This window comes from Phacochoerus africanus, chromosome 2 (assembly GCF_016906955.1).
Source record: "Phacochoerus africanus isolate WHEZ1 chromosome 2, ROS_Pafr_v1, whole genome shotgun sequence".
Taxonomy (NCBI): Eukaryota; Metazoa; Chordata; class Mammalia; order Artiodactyla; family Suidae; genus Phacochoerus; species Phacochoerus africanus.
In genome coordinates this window covers 110,804,841-110,820,685 of record NC_062545.1, presented here as the reverse complement: position 1 = coordinate 110,820,685, position 15,845 = coordinate 110,804,841, and the positions used below count along the sequence as shown (strand labels likewise).

The 15,845-nt window shown below is 39.4% G+C and overlaps 1 protein-coding gene across 6 annotated transcripts in view; it reads left to right on the top strand.

Moving 5' to 3' along the window:
- Nucleotides 1-15,845, top strand: part of APH1B (aph-1 homolog B, gamma-secretase subunit) — a 214,118-nt gene that overhangs the window by 14,054 nt on the left and 184,219 nt on the right. For all 6 annotated transcript variants that reach the window (XR_007133044.1, XR_007133043.1, XR_007133042.1 and 3 more), the window contains exon 5: nt 10,713-10,840. Coding sequence is in view for 2 of the 6 variants with exons in the window: in XM_047766067.1 (XP_047622023.1) it covers nt 10,713-10,840 (128 nt within the window). In the remaining 4 variants the exon portion in view is untranslated. The remainder of the gene's footprint in view (nt 1-10,712; nt 10,841-15,845) is intronic.

Sequence of the window (15,845 nt, the reverse complement as noted above, 5' to 3'; positions counted from 1 at the left end):
ATAGTTGCTTTAGTGTTGTGATAATTTCTGCTGTATAACACAGTGATTCAGGTATACATGTTCACATATCCATTCTCTTTCAGATTTCTTTTCCTCCCTAGCAGACTTTTCTCATACACATAAATGTTTAAAAACCTTCATGGTTCTTTTAAAGGATCAATCAATCTCAAGGTCTATTTTAAGGGCTATATCTATTAGATTTTATCATCTTTTTCATTCTAAAATTCTTCAGCAGACATTTACTGGAATATTTTGATTTGCAGAGATCTACTTGAATATTTAAATCTTGAGATTGAAATGCTTTGTTTCACATGGTAGGCTGCTTTTCCATCTCAGGGGACTTTTTCCTTACATTTGGTGGAACGATGATTTGAAATACTGCTGAGAATTCCTCAGCATTTCTGGAGAACAGAAAACAGTGGCACAGCATCTTTAAAGCTTCCTCTTTCTCAGACCAAGAACCTTGGAGTAATTCTTGATTCTTCTGTTTTTCTCGTAACCCACATCTAATCCAACTGCAGACCTTAGCCCCAGCTTCCATTTAAATCTCTATCCAAGTTCTTACGGGCTTAGTTTTGCTTTATATAGGGCATCAGAAATAGATGGTTTGACAGCTGGTTTGGAGCAAGCATTTATAGAAAATGTACATCTGATGGTGCCGAAACTATTCCAGGGCAGAGACAGACATGGAAAGATCTTAGTTAATTTCTTGAAGTCAATGAAGCATTAATACAAAGCAGTAGAATCCTGAGAGCCCACACTTACTGCCCTCGGCCAGGAGGTGCATTCCCCATTAAGGAACTGCACCCCAGGTTCCTGTGAGCACTGCCTTAGACTCTGTGCTCCTCGTGACAGTTCCAGCCACTGATTTTTGGTGTAGATTGTTATGTGACATTTTTGTGATAATGGTTGACCTCCATAGAAAGTTTCAGATATCTTTTCATGTACCACACATGGAAAAAAAGAGTTGACTTGTGCTTCTTCAAAAGAGCCTTCCTAGGCTTAGCAAGCAGGAGCTGGAGTAGGGTTTCTCAACCTCGTTACTATGGACATTTGGGGTCAGGTTATTCTTTTTGGGGGGGGCTGCACTCGTGGCATATGGAAGTTCCCAGGCTAGGGTTTGAATTGAAAACTACAGCTGCCAGCTTATGCCACAGCCACAGCAGTGCAGGATCTGAGCCATAGCTCCTGGCAACACCGGATACTCGACCCACAGAGCGAGGCCAGGGATCCAGCCCACATCCTCATGGATACTAGTCAGATTCGTTTCTGCTGCACCACAACGAGAACTCCCAGAGTCAGATTATTCTTCGTTGGGGGGTTGCTGTCTTGTGTATTGTAGAGTTTTAAGCAGCATCCCTGGCTTCTCTCCACTACATGCCAGAAGCACTCCACCCCTAAAAGTGTCTACAGACATTGACAAGTGCCCTCGGGGAGCAGAATCACCCCCACTTGATTTAAAAGTTCAGATTTCCAGATTTGGGTTCAGTTTGAAAAGGAACTTTCCCTTGGTGGCTGTTTTTATGAAGTAAGCTCCTAAATTAGAAGTATTTGAAGTGACTTCTATGGAATCTGCTTTTTCATTGCACAGGGGACTCAATGGAGCAACGTCTAAGGGGCTTCCCAACACTGACTCCTCTCTGATGGGCTAATTTGAGATGAGAATTTCATCATTCTTCAACATCTGGGGGGGCAGCTGTAAACATTAGCATCCTATCCTTGGTAGTCTGTTTGGCTCATGAGCATCCTTCAGGAGTATTTTCATAAATATGAAATTATATTTCATATTGTTATATCCAGTTATGGTCAGCTTGCTTTCAGGACATTTTCTTTTTGATCTGATTGGTATTAAGGGACAGTACTATGTCTTCCTTGTGGCTTTGTAGTATGAGATGGTTTTCAAAATGTCTTATTTTAATCTGGGAGAATGTGGTAATAGATGTAAATCTACATAAACTAGGTCACGGAATTCCATTACATTTTTTTTTTAACTGAAAGTTTTTTTTTTTTTAATATTTTGGCCATGTCTGCAACATGTGAAAATTCCTGGGCCAGGGATCAAACCTGTACTACAGCAGTGGCAATGCCAAATCCTTAATCACTAGGCTACCAGGAAACCCCTTGAATTCTGTTACCTTTTTCAGAAGCAAAAATTTAAAGTTAAATCGTTTAGGGAAGGGCATTTTCAGAAACACTAGTTTAGCCCCAGGGCCTGATACCTACTCAGGCTGGGTGATTGGTGATCTCTCAAGGGTCTGGAGAGTTTCTGCAGACTCTCCAGGGATGGAGGAGAGTCTTTCAGAAGCTCGATAGGCTCATTGGTGATCACGTTCTGCCTCTGGGCAGCTGAGGCTAGGCCTTGGTTTTAGGATGTCGTCCCCTGTCTGTTGGTGCCACTGCCCAGCAGCAGCCCTTGGTGCTCTCAGGAGGTACTGTGAAGTCGTCAGAGAAGCCCAGTGAGAGGAAATTCCATGGATCCTTTATTAGAATCAGTAGCTATATTAGGCTGTAGTCTTTGCAAGGACAGAGAGACAGATACCAGGAATCAGTGGGAGAGGGACAAGTGTGGAAATAAAGATATTTATGAATCTGTGTCCTAGAGTGTTTGGGCTATGCTCAGGAAGGGTTCAAGAACCAGATAGTAAGTATAGCCTAAGTGAAACACTTTGCTTAGAAATAGGTTAGACTGAAACATTCTCTATCAAGAGAATTTGTAAAAGCTTATTAGAAGAGGAAATCACCGTCAAACTAGAAATTACAGTTTCACAAACATATGTACAATACTTGTCAGAGCTGTTCAGTTTTATGACTCTTGTTCCAAAGCATTAGAAATTATGGAAGCTCTTTTTATTAATCTGGATTATAAAATGTTGATATTCTTAGGGTTACCTTAGGAAGTTTTTTCCTACTTCTAAGAATATTAGAACAAAGCAAATTTTTGTGTTAGAGTCACTGAAGGACTTGAGAATTTTGTATATTTAGAAACGCGAAATGAGAAAAGTTTAATAATTAAAAGATGTACCCTAAGATATTATTAGCAAATTTTCATTTCTTGTTAGAGTTAATTCCATCTACTGAGAGTGTCAAAATGGTATGTCTGTGACTCTAGTACTTGCACATGTCAGAAGAGTTTAGACATCCAGGTCTCAATTTCAGCTGGACCTGTAACCCAATGCAGAGCGAAATACCAAATCCCAGGAATCTAAATATCACATGGTAATAGTAAAGGCTTATGACCATGGAAGCCAGCCAGAAAATAGTGCTAGCTGAATAAATAAGCAGTCATGTAGGAATACATCATGTTTTAATAAATGTTTGATAGATCTCCTTTAGATATTGTGTTAATATAACAGTAAACTGAGGAGTTCCCTGGTGGCTCAGTGGGTTAAGGACCTGGTGTTGTCACTGCTGAAGTGCAGTTTTGATCCTGGCCCAGGAACTTTTGCCTGTTGCTGATGCAACCAAAGAAAACAAAACAGTAAACTGAAAAGATGGGCAAAATTCCATGAGGCTGTTTTGTGTATAGTAATAGCCCCAGTTCTTGGCTCATAGTGGGCACTGAATAAATCTTTGTATGGATTAACGAAAGGGGAAGAAGAATAAATACAAGGGTAATACAATATCAGAGGAAGAAAGAATAAACAAGAATGAAGAAGAGTGCATTTAAAACAAAGTACCCAGAAAACTTGGGTAAATGTGGTAATTGCTTGCTGCTTTGCTCCACTTACCCACCTGTTAGTACAGCTCACTAAATTAAAGGTCCTGGCTTATTCTTCTTTGAATCTGGAGACCATAGCACATAGTCTGTGCTGTGGTTTGTTTTGCAAAGCACTGTTCTTTCCTGTGTGTCAACCCTGGGGCAGCATTCACATTTTAGAAATAGAAATAAAGGGAACAAGCTCAGAGGGGTTCACTAGCTTGCTCAAAGCCATACTGCAGAGCTGGGGTTTTGACTCAGGATTGTTTGACTCCTGAGCTCAAATGTATCATCTTCAGGCCAGACTCTCCAGGTTCTCAGTAAATGTAGCGGAGCATTTAAAAAAGAAGAGTAATGGAGCTAGAGAGACTAATCCTGAGTGAAGTAAGTCAGAAAGAGAAAGACAAATACCATATGATATCACTTATGTCTGGAATCTAATATATGGCACAAATGAACCTTTCCACAGAAAAGAAATTCACGGACTTAGAGAACAGACTTGTGGTTGCCAAGGAGGGGGAGGAGGGAGTGGGATGGACTGGAAGCTTGGGGTTTATAGATGCAGACTATTGCCTTCAGAATGGATTAGCAATGAGATCCTGCTGTGTAGCACTGGGAACTATGTCTAGTCACTTATGATGGAGCAGGATAATGCGAGAAAAAAGCATGTATATAAGTATGTGTAACTGGGTCACCATGCTGTACAGTAGAAAAAAATTGTATTGGGGAGATAACAAAAAATTAAAAACTAAATAAATAAATAAAAAGAGTATCAGGAGTTCCCGTCGTGGCGCAGTGGTTGACGAATCTGACTAGGAACCATGAGGTTGCGGGTTCGGTCCCTGCCCTTGCTCAGTGGGTTAACGATCCGGCGTTGCCGTGAGCTGTGGTGTAGGTTGCAGACGTGGCTTGGATCCCGCGTTGCTGTGGCTCTGGCGTAGGCCGGTGGCTACAGCTCCAATTAGACGATTAGACCCCTAGCCTGGGAACCTCCATATGCCGCGGGAGCAGCCCAAGAAATAGCAACAACAACGACAACAAAAAAGACAAAAGATGAAAAAAAAAAAAAAAAGTATCAGAATGAATTCACCAAGGAGATAGCATTGAGCTAGATGTTAAATAAAAGTAAGATTTGGATGTGGTGAAATGGGCATGGGTGGTGATGAGGGGTAGAGTATCCAGGCAAAAATGATCATCTGTTAAAGTAAAGGAGTTCCTACTGTGGTGTGGTAGGTTAAGGATCTGACCAGGTCCCATATTGCTGAGGAGCCACAGGTTTGATCCCTGGCTGGCCTGGCACAGTAGGTTAAAGGGTCCCATGTAGGATGCAGCTGTGGCTCAGCAATCCCTGGCTTGGGGACGTCCATATGCCATAGGTGTGCCCATTGGAAAAAAAGTAAAAACATAGAAACATAGTATAAATAAGAGTTCTGGTGTTCTGCCACATAGGATATGTTTGAAGATGAGTGAAGGATAGTAGTTTGAGTCTAGGTTGTAGAGGGCCTTGGATGCTAACCAGAGATGCTTGGACTTGACTTTGGAAACAGGATAAATCCATCAAACATCCTTTTTTTTAACCAGGAAAGAGATTTGCAAATAACAATATCCACCTAGAATTTGGTAGAAAGTTCAGGGCTTGAGAACACTTGTCTGAAGCTCACAGAGTAATGCTGTGTTGGATGAGAATAAACTTAAAAGTCCATAAGAGCATTTTTCACTCTAGGACTTGATCATAGGGGATGATTGGCTAGTTTCAGTATTTGTGGTCATGCATAGAGAAAAGGGCCAATATAGCCGTGAAAAATAATGCAGGAGGCTGCAAATTAAAAAAAGAGTTTGTCTGAAGTCTTCAGAATTGCAAGCCAAGGGACAGATTTGGGTAACCTTGAAGGAGTGTTCCAAGGAAGAGTAAGGGGCTTCATAAAGACAAAAAGCCATAAGGTTAAAAGTTGCCTTGCAAGAAATGTGATTGACATAAGTCAGAAAATATTTGTCCTTAAGGAATCACAAGTTGTTTTTAGGGTAGGGGTCTGATAAGTTGATAGACTGTCATGAGTTATTTTAGGGTAAGGGTCTGATAGGTGCCTTGAGTTTCTGGCAGGTGTCTTGGATGACGTCATCAGGTCAAAGTCAGATTCTTTCTGGGCTAAGACAGTCCTAAATCATACTTCTTTAAGCACAGAGGGCCCCAAACAAACTGAACCCAAATAGACCCACAGCAAGACACATCATAATAAAAATGGCAAAAGTTAGTGATAAAGAGAGGATCCTAAAGGCAGCAAGAGAAAAACAGAATGTTACCTACAAGGGAACCCCCATAAGAATATCAGCTGACTTCTCTACAGAAACACTACAGGCCAGGAGGGAATGGCAAGAGATATTTAAAGTGCTAAAAGGAAAAAATATGCAACCTAGAATACTCTCTCCAGCAAGAATATCATTTAAAATAGAAGGGGAAATAAACATTTTTTCCAACAAACAAAAACTTAAAGAATACAGCAACACAAAACCCAGGTTAAAGGAAATATTGAAAGGGCTTCTCTAAACCAAAAAGAAAGGAAGGAAAGGGAAGAAAAAAGAAAAGAAAAAAAAAAAAAGAAGAGGAAGAACTAGGACTGAGGAAACCGCAATCAGAGAGCAGTCACTCAAATAAGCCAGCATACAGATTTAATCATGAACATGCTTCAAACAAAATAAAATTAAAAAGAAATAAAAAAGAGTCATCAAAACCATAAAATGTGGGCAAGGGATGTTAGGAAGTAAATAACCCTTTTTGTTTGTATGTTTCTCTTCTTAATTTTAATATAGTAATGAAGTGTTTGAACTTACAGGACCATCAGGCTGAAACACACAATTATGGAAGGGGTTAGCATACTTAAAAAACAGGGCAACCACAAGCCAAAACCAAATACTGCATTTGCAAAAAATGAAAAAAAAAATACACTCAAGCAGATAATAACAGGAGACCATCCAACCAAAAAAAAAAAAAAAAAGAATGGAGAACCATAGAATCAATTGGAACACGAGGTTGAAATGGCAATAAATAATCATCTATCAATTATCACCTTAAATGTCAATGGACTGAATGCCCCAATCAAAAGACACAGAGTGGCTGAGTGGATAAAAAGGCAAAAACCATCAATATGCTGCCTACAAGAAACTCACCTTAGGACAAAAGATACATATAGATTGAAAGTGAAAGGGTGGGGGAAAATATTTCACGCCAATAGACAAGACAGAAAAGCAGGAGTCGCAACGCTCATATCAGACAAAATAGACTTTAAAACAAAAGACATAAAGGACACTACTTCATGATTAAGGGATCCATCCAAGGAGAGGATGTTACTGTCGTCAACATATATGCCCCAAATACAGGAGCACCCAGATACATACAACAAATATTAACAGACATAAAGGGAGATATTGATGAGAATACAATCATAGTAGGAGACCTTAATACCCCCCTCACATCAATGGACACATCCTCTAGACAGAAAACCAATAAAGCAACAGAGATCCTAAAGGAAACAATAGAAAAGTTAGACTTCATTGATATCTTCAGGACACTACATCCAAAAAAAGCAGAATACACATTCTTCTCAAATGCTCATGGAACATTCTCAAGAATCGACCACATATTGGGACACAAAGCTAATCTCAATAAATTTAGGAGCATAGAAATTATCTCAAGTATCTTCTCTGACCACAATGCCATGAAATTAGAAATCAACCATGGGAAAAGGAAAGAGGAAAAACCTACTGCATGGAGACTAAACAACATGCTACTAAAAAACCAATGGGTCAATGAGGAAATCAAGAAGGAAATTAAAAACTACCTTGAAACAAATGATAATGAAGACACAGCCGCTCAAAATCTATGGGATGCTGCGAAAGCAGTGCTCAGAGGGAAATTTATAGCAATACAGGCCTTTCTCAAGAAAGAAGAAAGATCCCAAATGGACAACTTAACCCTCCACCTAAATGAATTAGAAAAAGAACAAAAAAGTCCTAAATCATACTTCTTTAATGACTTATCAGCTCCATTTAGAGAGCTCTCTTAGCATTCTGATTTTCACTTCACATGACACATTAATGGTGTTGTTGTTTTCTCTTGACATTTGATTGACATGTAGGCTTTAGAAAAACCTTAAGAGTGTGAACATTTGTGTCTGTGTAGATTACAGATTCTACCCTGGTCTTTTTTGAAATCCTGGGTGTTTTCAGTCTCAACTCTCCACCGTTAACATAACCATCTATCTTAAACTTCCCTTTCCAGGATCACCAATGGGATTAAAATACATCATTTTAGTTTAGTCTACCATTGCCCCAAAGTTTTTTAAAAATTATTTTTACTTTTAATTAAAACATTTTTTTTCCATCTTTTTAGGGCCTCACCCACAGCATATGGAGGTTCCCAGCCTAGAGGTCCAATCGGAGCTACAGCTGCCAGCCTACGCCACAGCCACAGCCACACCAGATCTGAGCCGTGTCTACAACCTACACCATGGCTCACGGCAGCGCTGGATCCTTAACCCACTGAGCGAGGCCCCAGGATAGAACCCGACTCTTCATGGATACTAGTTGGATTCATTAACTGCTGAGCCACAATGGGAACTCCCAAAGTTTTTTTTTTTAATCCCTCTTCTACTTTTAAGTACTTACTGAAATGATATCACTAGATGTAACAGCTTACTTTCCTCCAACCACAACAATTATGTCTTTTAATAGTTTGCTTTTGCCTTTGTGTAAGTGAAATAATGGGTATTTCCCCACAATATGCTTTCCCCCCCCCAACATTATATTCTTGAGGTCATTTATATTATAGAACATAGAGTATTCCATTGTGTGAATACGCTATAATTTATCCATTCTGGTAAGGATGGACATTCTTTGTTATTAAAACAGAGCTGACAAATATTCTTATATATATCTCCTTGTACAGATATACTAGAGTGTCTCTAGAGCAAAGGTTCTCAAACTTGACCATACATCTGAATCATTTGAAGGGCAGTTTACACACTGATTGCTGGGTATATTGTGTCAAATTCAGGAGATCTGAGATAGGTCCCAAGGATTTGCATTTCTAACAAGTTCTCAGGTGCTAGTGATTTACTGATTCAAGAACTAACTGCTTCAGGGAATACAGTCAGCTCTCCATATTTGTGGGTTTTTTGCTTGTGAATTCAACCAACCACAGATCACAAGTATTCAGGAAAAAAAATACCAGAAAGTTTACAAAAGTAAAACTTGTATCAGAGTTCCTGTCGTGGCTCAGTGGAAATGAGTCTGACTATTATCCGTGAGGATGCAGGCTTGATCCCTGGCCTCACTCAGTGGGTTAAGGATCCAGTGCTGCCATGAGCTTGGTTGTAGGTTGCAGATGCAGCTCGAATCCTGCATTGCTGTGGCTGTGGTGTAGGCTGGCAGCCACAGCTGCAATTCAACCCCTAACCTGGGAATCTCCATATACTGTAGGTGCGGCCCTTAAAAAGACCAAAAACAAAAACAAAAAAATTGTATTTGCCTGGCCCCAGCAACTGTTTATATAGAATTTATGTTATATTTATTGCTATTTTCATAGCATTTGCATTAGGTATTAAAAATAATCTACGAGTTCCCGTGGTGGCACAGTGGAAATGAATCCGATTAGGAACCATGAGGTTTCAGGTTCGCTGCCTCGCTCAGTGGGTTAAGGATCCGGCATTGCCTTGAACTGTGGTGTAGGTCATAGACGCGGCTAGGATCTGGCATTGCTGTGGCTGTGGCTGCGGCTGGCAGCTACAGCTTTGATTAGACCCCTAGCCTGGCAACCTCCATATGCTTCAGGTGCGGCCCTTAAAAAAAAAAAATAATAATAATAACCCACTGATGATTTAAAGTATACAGTGGAGGATTACTGTGCACAGGTTCTATGCAAATATTATACTGTTTTATATAACAGACTTGAGCAGCTGCAGGTTTTGGTATCCGTGGGGTGTCCTGGACCCAATCATCCACAGATAGAAAGGGGGAACTATATAGATCTAGCTGTGGAATTGCTGGAGTGAAATAGAGAATACATATTTTCAACTTTACTAGATGATGCTAGATTGTTTGCCTGACAGCAGTTGTGGATGAGAACAGTCAGACTTGACTTTTTGCCAGACTGGTGGGTGTTGATGGTATCTTATTGTGTGGCCAAAAAGGGAAATCTGTATGCCTTTTTTTTCCCCATGTTAAAACTTTCAGAATATGTGGAACTTGCCCATTTTAAGTAAACAGTGTTATCCAGGATGCAAAGAACACACACACACACACACACACACACAATATTCCGTGTATTCCATAGAAATACCTGTGTGTGCTGATCAAATTGTTTCAGTTGCTTAGAAAGAATCTTAGATAATTATTACAATTGCTAATATTTTTATTCTTTCACTGGCATTAAAAATTCAGGAAAAAATTCCTCTTTAGTGTAACTTGTTTAATCAAATATATTCCTTTTAATTGAGAAAAGTTTCTCTTAATTAGTGCAGAAGGCTAATTTGGAAATAGCTGATTAGATAACACAATAGTTTTATTGCATTCTTAAGAGAAACTCCATGAATGCCAGATCCAAGTTGACTTTTTGTTTCACAGGTTCACATTCTAAAGGAAAAGCTGCTGTAGAACTGGCCCACTCATTCAGAAATGTTGCTTTCAGGAGTTTCCTGGTGCCCTAGCAGGTTAAGGATCTGGCATTGTCACTGCTGTGGCATGAGTTTGATCCCTAACCCAGGAACCTCCTCATGCCCTGTGTGCAGCCAAGAATAAAAGAAAAGAAAAGAAAAAAAAAGAAAATAAATGAGAAATGTTGCTTTCAGAGTTATTATTCAAGCAAATTTGTGTCAGGGTCCTGCTTTTGCCAGATAGTGGTTGAACCCTCACAGTCCTGTGGTGTACCGCAAGAGCCTGTGTCCCAGGACTAGGTGTTCAGTGGGCTTTGGGATCTCTTGTCTGTGTGCCTGGGCCCTAATGGTTGCCACCTGTCTTTCAGCTTTCATGACGTTGGTGATCGTATTGCTGCACATATTCTGGGGCATTGTGTTTTTTGATGGCTGTGAGAAGAAAAAGTGGTACACCCTCCTTGTGGTTCTTCTGACCCATCTGCTGGTATCAGCCCTGGTGAGTATTATCACTGTGCTCAGAGTTTTTTGGAACTCAGGTCCAAATATCTAAAGTGGTGGATTCTACTCTGAATGGAATACATGCTCATAGGAAAATGAGGAAATTCAGAAAGTCGTTTAAAAGAATGAATCAATGATTGGTAGATAAACCATCTAGTCTTTCCATAGAAAGATAACTATTAATTTGTTGTTTGAAGAGTTCTGTTGTGGCTCAATGGAAGTGAATCTGACTAGTATCCATGAGGACACAGGTTCGATCTCTGGCCTCGCCCACTGGGTTAAGGATACAGCGTTGCCACGAGCTATGGTGTAAGTCGCAGATGCAGCTTAGATCCTGTGTTGCTGTGGCGTAGGCCGGTAGCTACATCTCAGATTCGACCCCTAGCCTGGGAATCTCCATTAGACATGGGTGCCTCCCTAAAAAGACAAAAAAATTGTTGGTTCATCTCATAAGGTTTATTTTGTTTATCTTTTTAAAAATTGAAGTATGGTTGATTTAAGTTAAATTCTGCTATACAGCAAAGTAATTTAGTTATATATATGTACATTCTTTTCTATGTTCTTTTCTATTATGGTTTATTTCAAGATATTGAATTTCCCCGTGCTGTACAGTAGGACCTTGTTGTTTATCCATTCCATATATAATGGTTTACATCTGCTAACCCTAAACTCCCAGTCTGTCCCTCCCCTCCCCATCCCCCTCTCCCCTTTGGCAACCACAAGTCAGTTCTCTTTGTCAGTCCATTTCTGTTTCATAGATAAGTTCATTTGTGTCATATATACATATATATATATGTGTGTGTGTGTGTGTGTGTGTATTTTTTTTTTCTTTTTTGGCCGCCGGGAGGCATATGGAGTTCCCAGGCTGGGGATCAGATCTCAGCCAAAGTTTCAACCTATGCTACAGCTGCAGCGGTGCCAGATCCTTAACCCATTGTGCTTGGCCAGTGTTCAAACCTGTATCCTAGTGCTCCAGAGATGATCCCATTGCACCACAGCAGGAACTCCAGTGTCATATTTGTTTTTGGTTTCAGTTTTGGGGTTTTTTTGGCTGCAGTGTGCAGTGGTTTAATATGAGATCTCATTCCCAGACCAAGGATTGAACCTGGGCCACAGGTGAAAAGCACCAAATCCTAACCACTAGACCACCAGGGAACTCCCTGTTTCATATTTTAGATTCCACATCTGAGTGATATCATATGGTATCTCTTTCTCTGACTTACTTCACTTAGTATGATAATCTCTAGGTACATCCATGTTGCTGCAACTGGCATTATTTGAACTTTTCTATGGCTGAGTAGCATTCCATTATATATATGTACCACATCTTCTTTATCCATTTATCTGCCAATGGACATTTAGATTGTGTCCATGTCTTGGCTATTGTGAATAATGCTGCTATGAACATAGGGGTTCATGTATCTCTTTTTTGGGGGGGTGGGCTGTGCCTGAAGCATATGGAAGTTCCTGGGCCAGGTATTGAATATGTGCCATAGCAGCAACCCAAGTCACTGCCATGACAACTGGATCCTTAACCTGCTGCACCACAAGGGAACTCTGCATGTATCTTTTTGAGTTATGGTTTTCTCTAAATGTATGCCCAGGAGTGAGATTGCTGGATCATATAATTCTTCTATTTTTAGTTTTTTGAGGACCTCCGTACTGTTTTCCATAATGGCTGCACCAACTTACATTCCCACCAACAGTGCAGGAGGGTTCCCTTTTTTCTACACCCTCTCCAGCATTTGTTATTTGTAGACTTTATTTGTAGACCAGTCTGACCAGTGTGAGGTGGTACTTCATTGTAGTTTGTAGTTTTGATTTGCACTTCTCTAATAATTAGCAGTGTTGAGCACCTTTTCATGTGCCTATTGACCACCTGTATGTCTTGTTTGTAGAAATGTCTATTTATATCTTCTGCCCATTTTTTAATTCGGTTGTTTGGGTTTTTTTGTTGTTGTTGAGTTATATGAGCTATTTGTCAGTTTTAGAAATTAAATCCCTGTTGGTTGCATCATTTGGAAATATTTTCTCCCAGTCCATAGGTTGTCTCTTCATTTTGTTTATGGCTTCCTTTGCTATACAAAAGCTTGTAAGTTTGATCAGGTCTCATTTGTTTATTTTTGTTTTTATTTCTATTGTTTTAGGAGACTGACCTAAGAAAACATTACTGTGACTTATGTGAGAGAGTATTTTGCCTGTATTCCATTTGTTCTAGGAGTTTTATGGTGTCTTATGTTTCAGTCTTCAAGCCATTTTGAGATTATTTTTGTGTATAGTATGAGGGTGTGTTCTAACTTCATTGATTTACATGTGGCTGTCCAACTTTCCCAGCAGCACTTGCTGAAGGGCCTTTTTCCCTGTTACATATGTTCCTGCCTCCATTGTCAGAAATTAATGGACCATAGGTGTGTGAGTTTATTTCTGGGCTCTCTTTTCTATTCCATTGATCCATATGTCTGTTTTTTTGTGCCAGTACCACACTGTTTTGATTACTGTAGCTCTGTAGAATTGTCTGAAATCTGGGAGGTTATGCCCCCTTTGTTCTTTCTACTCAGGGTTGCTTTGGCAGTTCTGGATCTTGTATGATGTCATAAAACTTTCAGAATTATTTGTTCTAGTTATGTGAGAAATGTCATGGGTAATTTGGTAGGGATTGTATTAAATCTTCAGATTGCTTTGGGTAGTGTGACAATTTTAACAATTCTTCCAATCCAAGAGCATGGGATATCTTTCTGTTTCTTTAAATCCTTTTAAATTTCCTTTATTAATGTTTTATAATTCTCAACATATACATCTTTCATCTCCTTGGTGAGGTTTATCTCTAAGTATTTTATTTTTTTGGTGCAACTTTAAAAGGTGTTTTTTTTTTACATTTCCTTTCTGATACTTCATTATTAAAGAAATGCAACTGATTTCTGTATGTTAATCTTATAACCTTCTACCATGCTGCATTTATCTGTCCTAGAAGTTTAGCATGGAGTCTTTAGGGTTTTCTCTATGTAGTGTCATATCATCTGCATGTAATGACAATTTTACCTCTTTCCTTCCAATTTAGATACCTTTTATTACTTTTTCTTGTCTGATTGCTGTGGCTAGTACTTCCAATGTTATGCTGAAGAGAAATGATGAGAGCAGGCATCCTTTTCTTGTTCTAGATTTTAGTAGGAAGTCTCAGCTTTCCACCATTGAGTATTATATTGGTTTTGAGTTTGTCATAAATAGATTTTATTTTGTTTAGCTATGTTCCTTCTATACCCACTTTGGTAAGAGGTTTTTGTTTTGTTTTGCTTGGGCCATATCCATGGCATGTGGAAGTTTCCAGGCCAGGGATTGAACCCATGCCACAACAGTGACCCAAGCCACTGTAGTGACAACAGCAGGTCCGTAACCTACTGTGCCACAAGGGAACTCTCAAGAGGTTTTTTTTTTTATTAATTTTTATTTTATATTGGTGTACAGTTGATTTACAATATTGTGTTAGTTTTAGGTATACAGAAAAGTGATTCAGTTATACATATACATATATCCATTCTTTTTTCAGATTATTTTCCTATGTAGGTTATTACATAATATTGAGTAGATTGTCCTGTGCTATACAGTAGGTTCTTGTTGATTGTCTATTTTATACATTGTAGTGTGTATATGTTAACCTCAAACTCCTAATTTATCCCTTCCCCTGGCCTTGCTGCTTGGGTAACCATAAGTTTGTTTTCGAAATCTGTGAGTCTGTTTCTCTTTTGTAAATAAGTTCATTCCATATATAAGTGATATCATGGTTTTTGTTTTTGACTGACTTCTCTTGGTATGATGATCTCTACATCCATCCATGTTGCTACAATATTATTCATCGTTGGTCTTGTGTTATTGTTTTTAATGGCTGAGTAATATTCCATTGTATATATGTACCACATCTTCTTTATCCTTTTTTCTGCCAGTGGACACTTAGGTTGCTTCCATATCTTGGCTGTTGTAGATAGTGCTGCATTGAATATTGGGGTGCATGTATCTTTCCAAATTATGGTTGTCTCTGGATATATGCTCAGGAGTGGGATTACTGGATCATATGGTAGTTCTACTTTTAGTTTTTTCCCCACATTATGGCATATGGTTGTTCCTGGGCCAGGGATTGAATCCAAGCCACAGCTGTGACCTATGCCACAGATGTGGTGATGCTGGAGCCTTAACCCACCATGCTGGGCTGGAGATTGAACTGGTGCCTCCACAGAGACAAGTTGGATCACTAACCCACTGTGTCACAGCAGGAACTCCCATTTTTTTGTTTTTTTAAGGAGCCTCCCTGCTGTCCTCCATAGTGGTTGTACCAATTTATGGTAAGAGTTTTATCATGAATAGATAGTGAATTTTGTTAAGGGCTTTTTTGGTATCTATTGAGATGACCGTTTGGTTTTTGTCTTGTCTTTGGTTAGTGTGGTGTATCACATTGATTGATTCACATATGTTGAACCATTTTTGTGAACTTAGGATGAATCCCACTTGGTCAGTTGTATGATCCTTTTTATGGGTTGTTGGATTTTGTTTGCTAATATTTTGTTGGGAATTTTTGCATCTATATTCATTGAAGATATTGGCCTGTCATTTTCTTTTTTGGTAGTATCTTTGTCTGTTTTTGGCATCTGGGTGATGGTGGCTTCATAAAATATCTTTGGTAGTGTTCCCTCCTCTTCAATCTTTTGGAAGAGTTTGAGAGGGATTCGTAAAAATCATCTTTGTGTATTTGGTGGAAGCTGCCTGTGAAGCCATCTGGTCCTGGACTTTTGTTTGTGGGGAGTTTTGTTTTGTTTTGTTTTGTTTTACAGATTCTATTTCACATCTGGTGATCAATCTGTTCAAATTATGTATTTTTTTTTTTTTGGTCTTTTTAGCACTGAACCACAACATATGAAATTTCCCAGGCTAGGGGTCTAATTGGAGCTGCAGCTGCTGGCCTATGCCACAGCCAGAGCAATGCCAGAATCGAGCCACATCTGTGACCTATGCCA